Below are 12,107 nucleotides of genomic sequence, written 5' to 3'. Positions count from 1 at the left end.
AGAAATTTCTCACTTGCTTCATGTGGGTAATTTTTACTCTTCTTAATTATGTTGATTTGATTGATATTCTCCACAATTATCTCTGCTCAATCTGGAATCTGCCATCTTGGAATTACCACTCCATATCACTTTTTTATATACTATTTGTCCTTCTACCAGCGTAATAATTTGTTTTAAATAATTGCCTCTTGTTTAGACACCTCCTTGTCTTTCAGACTTGCAGGTTCTCTAAATGCCTAAACCTAATTTCATTCATTTTGTTGATACTGCTCTTATCATCTAGAAGACTAATTTGTGGAAAGGCCCACTAAAGTTTCTGATAATTAATGAATTCTTCTCTTAGAAAAATAATCCACGTAAAGAAGACATTCTGTGTTGAGAGAATGTGCTAAGTAGGCTCTCTAAGCTGATTCAATAATGATTTGCAGTGTGGATTTCCAGGAAGTAGGTTGAGTGTGATGGTACCTCCTCACTGGAAGATCTATTTGCCTAAAATTGTTTTGGCAACCTGACCAAAGGAATGTGTAGGATGTATTTGATATGACTTAAAGAGCACAGTGTTTGGGGTTAGGTAGACCTGAGTCTGACTCCCGCTCTTTCATTTGCTATTGAATCTCGTGGATCACTAAATAGGAATCGGTATCTAAAATGTTGAGAAAGCATTGCCACTTTTTGTGTTAAACTGCCTGTCCTTAGTTTACTACGGATGGATGTCTGTAGGAACACTGAGGAGAGTGATGTGTTCCCCTCCGTTAGGTCTAAGGACTGAGGATGAGAGAAGTTAGCTTCTTACAACTTTGTTTTGAGGCTAAGTTTATATTCTCTAATACTTTCTCCATCTTCTCCCTTATTTTTCTTTTTCATTTACCCCCTTCTTTGTGTATCTTTCCTGCTTCTCTTTTCTCTCTTTTCCAAATCCCAAAGTAGCAGGAAAATGATAGACGCTGGGGGTAAAGGGACAGTCTTTTTTTTTTTTTGAAACCCTAACTTCTCCTGACCTCTGGTCATTCTTATCTAGAATTGTATCATCTGGGGATGAATTTGCTGCTTTATATGGTTTTTATAGCTCTATATTTTAATCTTGAAAATGATTTAAGTTGAATGTGAAAGTACAAAGTTGCCTGTCACTTTTAACTAAATATTGATGAAAATAAATTCGTATGTTGGCTCATTTAATGTATAAAATTGAAGAGACTGATTTCACTTCAGAAAGGGCAATGTGGATTATGAATGAAGTAAACTATTAACATCTTGACATTTATTCTGTTTGTGCTGTCTTAAGTGACTCACTCCCAAGAAACACACTCAGGGTCACATTCTTCCTGTGTCATTTAAAAAACTTTCCTTTCCTTGGTTGGTACTACTCTCTAAATCATATTCAGCTTGGAAGGGAGCAGACTTTCTTTGGCTTTATACACTATGGTTTTGTGTTCCATGCCTCTTTCTTTCTTCACTCAAAGTAGTTCAAACTTTAGTTTTCAAGTGGCTTTTATTTAATGTTTAAAGTTTTTGTTTAGCCACAAACAGAAAGACTTTTCATTGTTGATCATTTTTGCTGTGAAAACTTAATTTTGAGTCTGCAAATGATTTCATTAAATAGTGTATAATCTACTAGAAATGTGCTTAACACAGAGAACAAGTCACTTGTCCTTTAAAAATCTCTAGAAGAAGATTAACATAGAGTCCTAAGCTGAGGAAGACTTTGAGAGAGCGCCTGGTCTGGCTCTCTGCCTTGAAGTAGACGACTGTTGAAACTTCTAAAACGAGTTATTATCTCTTGCCTTTGAAGAAGTCACAGACAGAGATCCTACAATCTCCACAGGCAGCCTGCTCCCCAGCGCCTTTCTTATATGGGGCAAGACTGGACGTGAGGCCCAGGAGCTGAACGGGGTGACTCCCACGTGCCAGTCTCTCCCTCTTTCAACTGGGCATTCCCAGGCTCCTCACTTTGATCTTTTTTAGATATTCAGAAGGGTCTGAATAGAGGGGAAATACAGCAAAGGAAGGAAGCAGAGGAGTAGAGGGACTCACTAGTAAACATAGTGGTGACAGATAAAGAGCATGCGTGGAGGGCAAAATGATTTTATTTTTCAAAAGAAAATTTCCATTTTTATTTCTGTTTTTGCCTTTTATTCCTCCTTCAGGTCTTTTTAGTGGTCTGGCCATTCATCTTACTTTGATTATCGCCCATTTCTTTTGCACATTGTCCTCTTACTGGAAGAACCCCTTATTGCAGGAAATAACAGTGGTGTTTGCTATTTCGTGAGTGCCTGTCATTGTCAGGCCCTGTGGCAGGCATTTTTCATGAATTAATCTCCAAACTCCATAACAACCCTGCCCTTCTCGTTAGATGGGAATACTCCCACTGTATAGAATTTCAATTTGAAACCCAGGAGGCTTATTTCCCAAGAGCTATTGATAGGAAGAACTAAGATTTGAACCCACGTCTGCCAGGTCCTAAAACTTAGGCTGCATCCACTATGCCAGGTGGTCTCTCAGGTCTCCCTTTGGGGTATCAGATCTCACTGAATAGACTTTTGTTGATACGTGGGTGACTGCAGCGTTTGTATTGTTTGCATTTTCTGAGTGAAGAACCACACAGCTAATCACAGCAGCCCTTTTAACGCCTGGCTTCCTCTCAGCCCGTCTGTTCTCCACAGTTCACAGTAATAAGAATCATCTTATAATTAGGATACTTGAGCCTATAATTAAGATGAATGTATAATTTATTTGCTAAACTGGGAAACTTTTGAGAGTATAGTGCTGTTAATTAACTTTGCCTGAATAACAGACATAACCCGGAGCGTCCCAGGCAGACCGGGGCGTGTTGTCGCCCTACCTACAATGGGTAAGAAAGGCCAAAGCCCTGAAGCAGATCATTCAGGAGGAATAGATTCTTTGTGATAGAAATATTTAATCATTAATTAGAAGAAAATATAAAACAATCTTATGATTCATTCAGTTAACATAGCAAAGATTTACTGACAACTTCTTCTGTCTATTGCAAAATACGAAGTATACTGAAAAACAAGTATAATGGGAAAGCCATTGTGGAGTTCTATGAATACACTGGTATTGGTATCTTATAAATGAATAACTAAGTCTGCTGATGCCTTTGGTTGTCACATATAGTAGTTTAGGATTGTAAGAATATAAACTAAGAATATAACGAAGGATTTCTTCCCTTACAGCCTATCATGGATATAACCAAATGATGGAATGCCTACAAGGTTATAAGCGGGTTAACAACACCTTTTGTCAAGGTAAGACTAACTACATTCATTGGTATGGACTCAACAGTTGTTTTGGCTTTTTAGAAACTTGAGTTGTTTTGCCACGTGTTACTCATTTGTTCAGTCTGTGAAGGTCACATGGTGAACCACCTCATACTCACTCCATTCAGCGAAGGAAGTATAGAATTTTAATATATGGTTGTTACTTTCTATTAATTTGTGATAAAACCCATAGGAGTTTGGACCACATTACAGAGCAGCACCCTTTGGTCTCCATGCTGATCACCTTCTATCCGTATGTGGATGTGTGTACTCACTCCTACCCACAGATGGGCACACATGTGTACCTGGCAATACTACTTTGTTGCTGACATGTGGTTGGGCAGCAGAGTTCCCTTTTCTCCTCTCATGAGAATATTGCTGGCCATCTGGAAATATTCGGGTGCTAAATATCAAAGTGAATACACTTTGCCTAGGCAATAAGAAAAACTATGGGGGCTGGTCACGGTGGTTCATGCCTGTAATCCTAGCACTCTGGTAGGATCTCTTGAGGTCAGGACTTCAAGAGCAGCCTGAGCAAGAGAGAGACCCCATCTCTGCTAAAAATAGAAAAAATTAGCCAGGCATGGTGGTGCGCACCTGTAGTTCCAGCTACTCACGAGGCTGAGGCAAGAGGATCGCTTGAGGCCAGAAGTTTGAGGTTGCCATAAGCTAGGTTGGCGCCACGGTGCTCTAGCTAGGGCAGCAGAGCAAGACTCTCTCAAAAAAAAAAAAAGAAAAGAAAAAAGAAAAGCACAGAGCTAAATGTGAAATGCTCTGAATACTTTTGCTCAGTTTATTTTGAGCAGTATAGCAGAATTATACAAGCAGGGGGAACCTCAGAGGTCATCTAGTCTAGTGTATGTAAATGAGGAGATTCCAAAGAGGTTAAGTGACTTTCCTGTGGTTGCATAGAGCTGAGATTTGTAACTCAAGTTTACCAATGCCTGGTTTAGTACCTATATATGATATCAAATTTTGTTTTAGTTATTTTATGAGTTGTTTAATTAATGCTTCTAGTTGCCTTTTACATGCCTAGGGTGAAGGAGTTATTATTCGTAACTTGGGAATATGTATACATTGAAATAAACAGAGAAACAAAGGGCACCCCAGAGTCTAATAGAACCAAAAGCCATGTCAAGAACACAGCACATTTCTTCTGACTTGTGGTCTGGGGTCCTGTGTCCTTGACCAGCATATGTCTATAGGATAGAGTAGATTTAGGTCATGTTATAGAGTGCAGGTTAAATTAACTCTCTGTTAAAATGGCTCATATCAAAGGAATATCTTAATTACCTGTGGATTTTCTCAAGTAAATTGTCTATTCTATAGTGCTTCCATAATTTTTATGATATATAGGGTCTTTGTTGACTTAAAGAATTTTATTTTGTTATACACATAGGTATAGTATGTGTTTAAAAGGCTTTGTCTTAAAACATTATATGTGACAGAATGTTGAGAAAATTAGAATTAACTGCTCAAGTTCTTCTTGATACCCACGACACCTTTTGACATACATTGGCAAACCTTAGTAACATGGGAATAGTGGATTAATCTACATTATTTTAGAGTCAGTAGAATTTCAGATATCATTGAATTAAATTAGATGGAGAGAACAAGAAATGAATAGGTTAAATAAATGAATGAATGGTTGAATGTATATTCTACAGTATAAACTAAGTTATCGTTTTATAGATTTGGATAAAAATCTGTAGCCTTAGCACATTGTAGGATGCATTAGTAGAAATAGAATGAGCAGGGCAGTGGCAGTAACAACCTTGTACACTGTGCCCATCAGACTGAATTTGGGGTTTGGATGTTTGGTGTTTGTTATCTTTTGGTTAATAAGGTCAAACAAGCTTGGAAAGGGCCTAGCAACATGAGTATGTTTAGCCAGGAGAAGTACAGACTGAAGAGAAATGTAATGGCTGCTTTCATAACATGCCCTTCAACGTTTGTAAACATGCCTTGAAGTGTATTAACTGTCCTGCAAAACAAGACATACCTAGTTACTGGGGACACTTTGGGAAACTAGGTGTCAGGGGCTCATGTGACAGGCCAAGATGTCATTTCTTTTCTTCCGAGGTTTAGCCTCTGTCCCAGGGACGGAGTGTAATGATAGCATCACAGAACTAGAAGGTGCCTGCAGGGTCATCTGTGCTGCCTTATATGCTGCACAGGTTAGAAATACCGTATCGCATCCCTGGCCAATAGTTATTAAGTACCTGTTGAATAACCTTTGTGGGCAGGAAGCTCACTACTTCTGAAGACATTTTATTACAGGTTTGGGGAACTCTATTCCACAGAAAAGGCTTTTTTGTAGTTGCTCCATTAGACTACAGAACAGAGGCAGGTCCTTCTTTATCCTTCACTATTTTAATCCTGCATGGCTAATTGTTAAGACACTTTCTCCAGAATGTTGGATGCTTCTAATTTCTCTGAATGTCAGATAGTAGAGAATATACATGTGTTCTCTTGGTACGGTGTGTTTGTATGTACTTGTTGGCCATCTGTTACCATTCATAGATACTTGAAGACAGAAGGCCTATTCTCTCTTAAATAGTTTTGTGGTGTTATTTCTTCCTTACATATTTGAAATAAATTACAGGTGAAGACATTTGGTCCTGAAGTTTTCTTTGTAGAAAGTGTTTTAATTATGGATTAAATTTATTTAACGGCTATAGTATTTTTCAGATTTTTCCATTACTACTTTGTGTCAGTTTTGATGATTTATATTACTTTACAAAGTGTTCATTTTAATCCAAAATTTCAAATTTATTCATATGGAGTTTTTTCTTAGTATGTACGTATCTTTTTAATTTATTTAGTGCCCCCCCCCCGGCTTTTAGTTTATTGGCTGTATATGCCATATTCTTTTTTCTTGATTAGACTTGCCAAGTAGTTTATCTATTTTATCAATTTTTTGGAAGGAATTAAATTTTGGCTTTGTTGAAAACATTTGTTGTCTATTTCACTAATTTCTGCTGTTTGTTTCCTTTTTACCACCTCCTTTTTGTTCAATTGCTGCTGTTTTCTGATTTCTTTAGATGTATACTTAGGTCACTAACGTCAGCCTCTCTTTTCTAATATGTAAGTTAAAGGCTATAAATTTCTGTCAGTCTAGATTTTGACTTTAACTGTATACCTCAATTTTTTCATATTCTTAATATTTTTAAGTTCAATTAAAAATTTATTTCCTTTTTTTAGTTGACATATAATTGTACATATTTATGGGGTACATGGTGATGTTTCAGTATGTATAACATATAGTGATCAGATCAGGGTAATTAGAATACTCATGATCTTGAACATTTATCATTTGTTTGCGCTGGCAACATTCAATATCCGCCTCCTACTATTCGAAACTGTATATTAACTATAGTCATCCTACAATGCTGTAGAAGACTAGAACTTATTCTTCTTATTTAGCTGTAATTTTATATTCTTTAACAAATCTCTCCCTATCCCATCCTTCCCTCTACCCTTTCCAGCCTCTAGTATCTTCTGTTCTACTTTTTACTTCTATGAGATCAACTTTTTTTAGCTTGCACATATGAGTAAGAACATGTGGCATTTAAGTTTCTGTTCCTGGCTTATTACACCTAGAATAATGTCCTCCAGTTCTAGCCATGTTGCCACGACTGACAGGATTTCATTCTTTTTATGGCTGAATAGTATTCCATTGTGTATACCACATTTTCTTTATCCATTCTTCTGTTGTTGGACACCTAGGTTGAGTCCATACCTTGGGTATCGTGAATAGTGCTGCAATAGTAAGTTCAATTAAAAAATTACTCTTTTTTGACTCAAGGATTATTAGAAATGCATTGCTTAATATCCAAATAGTTGTGGATTTTCTCTTGTTCTGTCAGTTGTTGAGAGAGGGTGTTAAAATCTCCTGCTGTGATTGTGGAAAGGATTTTTTCCTTTCACGTCTGGCAAATGTCCGTATGTGTTTTTATGAGGAATGTCTTACGACACATAGTTGGGTCTTACTTTTTTTCTACATTCTGATATTTCTGCCTCTTAGTTGGGGTGTTTATTGCATTAAAATGTAATGTAATTATTGATATGGTTAGATTTAAGTCTACCTAAAATCTTTGTCTCATCAGGAATTTTTTGTTCTTCTCTTTCTCTATCCTTAGAATTCCATTTTAATTGATATGTTGGCTTTTGACCAATGCTTTTTGCACTATTTTCAAGTGATTGCTCTAAGAATTATAATACACATCTTTATCTTGCACGGTCTACTTAGAGTTAACATAGTGCCACTATACAGAAAATACAGAAACCTTGCCACCAAATAGGTCCTCCTCTTGTCCTGCAGAGCAAGCTACTGATGCTCCGTGCCACACTCTTAGTGGTAACTATCGTGAGAATTCCCCAGACAGGATCTCCTCCTACTTTGTTTTGGAATTATTTATTTATATTTTATGTTATGTATTTGTTTAAATCTCTTTTTTCTTGACAAGCTATAATCTCTCAAAGATCAAGGACCCAGTCTTCTTTTATGAACCTAGAGCCCTGAGCTCATAATGGATTTTAAAAAATTTTTGATGTGAATGAAAAAAGAGTCCATTTGCTATTGATAAGAGGCTTACTATATATAGCTTTATTTTAATTGGTCAAGTACCAGTGACTTACAAATAAAATCAAGATATTTTTAGTGATTCATGATAAACTGTGTATCTAAGCATAGTAGCCATAAACTTACAAAGTGGGAAATAAAGAACTAAGTAATAATTTAATAAATTAATTTGATTTTAATAACTAAATTTACTATGTGCCAGACACTTTGTTTAATAAACACTTTATATCAGTTATCTCCTTCAGTCCTTAAAATATCTTTTTAAAGTAGGTACTTTTATCGCCATTTTACTGATGGGGAAATTGAGACTTAGAGAGGTTAAGTAACTTGTGCAGTATATAGCTAATAAGTGCTGCCCAGGTAGGATGTGGCCAGAACTTAAGCTGTCAACTATCTTTCTATTGAAAGAGAACTAACATTTATTGATCATTTGTTATGTGTTAGTCCATATGCTATGTACTTCATTTAATTTTCAAAACAATCCTATGAGATTTGGGCATTATTAACCTTAATTAGAAACTGAGACACAGAGAGTAAATAACTTTCCTAAGGTCACACAGATAATTAATAAAAAGCCTAACCAGGATTATACCCCCAAGCTACCTAGTTTTATATGTAAAAACAAGTAAAGTGTTTTATATATGAAAATTACTGATACAAATACTAGTTAATTAAAAGAGAAGATACACCATCTGTTGTGAGAGCTAATAAAAACCAAAGCAACTAATACTAATTTGGTATTGTTTAATAAGAGATGATGATAATCCAATATATTCCTTCTACTGGCTGATTCAAGGTTCTGAACAGTTTATATTCATAAAAATACCACTCTAGGTGGATACCCAGTAGTGGGATTGCTGGATTGAGTGGTAGGTCTACTTTTAGTCCTTTGAGAAGTTTCCATACTGTTTTCCACAGAGGTTGTACCAGCTGGGAGCTAATTGATGGGTGCACATGGTCATACAGAGTGGTATAATGGACACTGGAGACTCAGAAGCAACGAGGAGAGGAGGGGGTGTGGGATGGAAAATCACCTCTCAGTTACAGTGTACACTTTTCAGGTGATGGGTGTACACTAAAAGACTTGACTTCACCACTATACAATTTATCCGTGTTACCAAAAAAAAAAAATACCATTGGTATGCCCTAAATACGTTGAAGTAAGTAATAAGAAAATGCCACTTTAGGGATGGAAGTGCCAATCTGCAAATAATCACTTCGTATCTATTTAGCAAAATAGCATGGAGAATTTTTCAATAATTGCTTGTAATTTCCTCTTTTGGCATGGCTGAGTGACCTTTAGCAAGTTTTGTTCATACTGAGCATATCAAATGGTTCTGCCTCGGTCGATTCCGCTGATGGTCTATCAGTAACACCACATCCTGGCTGAGGTCTCAGGAGGATATTTGCAAAGCAGTGCTAACTTTTTGGCAAGGATTCTGGAGTGAAGTATCACAGAAAATTCTATTTCATGGTGCCTCGAGGAGGCACCGTGAAATTACACTACAAAGAAGTTTGACTCATACAATAATATGATTTCATTTAGTGTAATCTATTAAAATTGCTATTGAGAGAAGGGCTTAATTTCACTACCTTTGTGATATTGTTGGTCAGTAAAATGGAATAGAACTTTCTCACATTACATACGTACACTCAGTTTTCCTAGAGCATTGAAGCTTTTTGATTTTGTTTTCCTAAAGTTTTTCAAAAGAGCCCATTAAGCATCTAATTACTGTGTGTTCCACATTGTTCTTACAGTCTAATGTCTTCTCGGTTTACAAAGTGCTTTTAAAATTAAAGTGATTAATAACTAGAATTACATTATTTCCTCCAACGAAGTGGACTAATGTCCTGAACAACTTTTTTTTAATGTGCGCTCAATAACAAAGAACCAACTGTGCACAAGTTAATTTGAGGAGCTTTCAAATAATTGCCCTCGAAGTTGGGTTTCTCTCCTTTCTAGTGGTGCTGCAATTATCTTTTCAAAGGAATGATTTATTACATATACACACATGGAGCTCTAAAACCTGCCTCGATACCCTCAACATTATGGAATTGTTATAATTTGCTTCATTTATCATAACACACAATACAATTATATGTTCTGGTGGATCGAGAGCGGCATTTGTCATTTGATTATTGTGCTAAAGATTTGATGTAGAACTAGAATTAAATGAAATAATACCTTGTGGAACTGATAATAAGCACTCCTCGTTGCACGCTGCTGTTTTCTAAAGCTCAGTCCTTCCTCGAATTTGAGTGAGAACAATACTTGCCATGAGATAAGTGCCTTCTTCAAAACTTAAATGTACATCTAAGTTTTAACAATCGAATGTGGTTCTGGAAGTACTTGGGGATCAGTCTGTTTAGGGAAATCTTTTATTAGAGGCAAATATCTCTTTTAACATGCTAAAGTCACTAACCAGTTTTATACGTTTATAGGGTTAAAATCAATTTAGTATTATTTTCTATATTTTTAGCATATGCTGAGGTGTTGTGGGCAATGCCAAAATATATAACTAGAAGAGGTCTACACTTTTATAATTCAATGTATGTATATTCATTTTTTATAGATAAACTTTTGAGATGATTCAATATTCCACAAACTTTTATTGCTGAGCCACTCCTGAGCTATAGACTGAGGGTATGTGATGAATGATGAGTAAGATGTTCCTGCCCTTAAAATTTAGTGTAATTAAATCATTTTGAATCAGGAGGATATAATTTGCTTTATTCACTCTCCCCACTAGCTGCATTTTCAGCTGACTCCGGATGAGCCCGTTAAAGGAAATATGAAAGAGCTATCCACATAACTTTCTTTTGATGTCATTTTATTACACTGGTTGTTCTGCTTCAATAAAATAAATTTACAGAACAGATACATTAGAGCATAATAATACTCATTACCAAAACTTTCACTATAGCACTCCTTTTAGAGCAAAAGTTTCCCAAAGTGCATTTGAAACCAAATTTTACTTGGACAAAAGAAAAGATAATGCACTTTTTCAGTGGGCTTATCTCTGTTATTAAATGAGACCCACCGGTCTTGATTACTGTTCCACATAAGTAAGCAGTACACAGGACTTTTTGGTTATGAAGGGCTTGTCTAGACTGTAGCTTGCATTTCAGACCTCTTAATGATTATAAAGAAATATTGAGTGTGAACTGCATTACGGTGAGTAGGGGAAGGCTGGTCTTTGAATGCGTTGAGAAACTAGATAAATGAGGACTAGAAAGTACAAGTAAGATCCTCAAGGAAGCATGTTTGGCAGGAGAAAAGGATGTGGCCCATAGCCTAGTGCTGGGTTAAAACAGACAGGTAGGATGAGATGAAATGATTCAGAATTTTAAGGCAAAGCTCTTACAGTTCATTGCATTCACCTTTTGCCCACAGTTAATTATGGGCTTTGTGACACATGCTGGGAAAACAGTTATTGGATTTGTACTGCTTTTAATACAATGTTAGAGAAAATTATTATTCATGAATTTTGTTAAAGAACAGTAAGGCAGAGTTTATTCGGGGGAACTATTACAATAGGCATAGGGACCACCGCAATGGGATATTGCAGTAGGGGAGAGAGATTGGGCTCAACTCTGAGTACAACAAGGAAAAGTGGGAATTTATAGCCAAGGAGTGGGAGTGAAGGTTGGGTATCAGTGGATGGAAAATTACTAAGAAGAAACATCAAGGATAAGGGGGGATTCTAACTAAACTGACCTAAAGATATTCAGAATTCTGGCTGGTAAAGTGATAATAATCCATGGATGTTTTCATTTAAAATCTTGTCAATAGTTTTTCCCTCTTCCAATATGTTCCTCTCTGACTTCTCTGTTTATGCAGCATTGTTCTGCAATTATAGCTCTGTCTCTAAAGTTCCCTTCAGTTCCATTATCATAAGGGCATTGTTATGTTTATTTCTTTCTGGAAGGAAATAGGGAATATAAGGAGAGTAATATGCATGTAAAGATAAAAGTTAGAATCCATTATTCTCGTTACATATTGGGGAAATAATAGTGGAAAATCAGTAGGTGTGAACTAAGACTGGACTCAACCAGACTTTATATTTTGGTTCTTCAAAACACTTAAAAACAAATGTGTGATATCCTTTTCTGTTTAGCTTACCAGAGCTTCATCACAATGTCCTGCTGCATTTAGTGATTTAATCCCAGAAACTTTAGGGTGCTCAATATGATGCCAAATCACGTTTTACAGTGGTCCATGGCTCAGAGGTAACTGGTAGATATTT

At 36.3% G+C, this 12,107-nt stretch overlaps 1 protein-coding gene across 10 annotated transcripts in view; it reads left to right on the top strand.

Moving 5' to 3' along the window:
* The window catches only part of LTBP1 (latent transforming growth factor beta binding protein 1), a 384,917-nt gene that overhangs the window by 222,374 nt on the left and 150,436 nt on the right, over positions 1-12,107 (top strand). For all 10 annotated transcript variants that reach the window (XM_069495124.1, XM_069495127.1, XM_069495126.1 and 7 more), the window contains one exon: positions 3,192-3,263. In XM_069495124.1, the coding sequence (XP_069351225.1) occupies positions 3,192-3,263 (72 nt within the window). The remainder of the gene's footprint in view (positions 1-3,191; positions 3,264-12,107) is intronic.

This window comes from Eulemur rufifrons, chromosome 19, assembly GCF_041146395.1.
Source record: "Eulemur rufifrons isolate Redbay chromosome 19, OSU_ERuf_1, whole genome shotgun sequence".
In the NCBI taxonomy this organism is placed as follows: Eukaryota; Metazoa; Chordata; class Mammalia; order Primates; family Lemuridae; genus Eulemur; species Eulemur rufifrons.
Note: the sequence above shows the minus strand (reverse complement) of the source record. Positions and strands in the feature narration are given on the sequence as shown.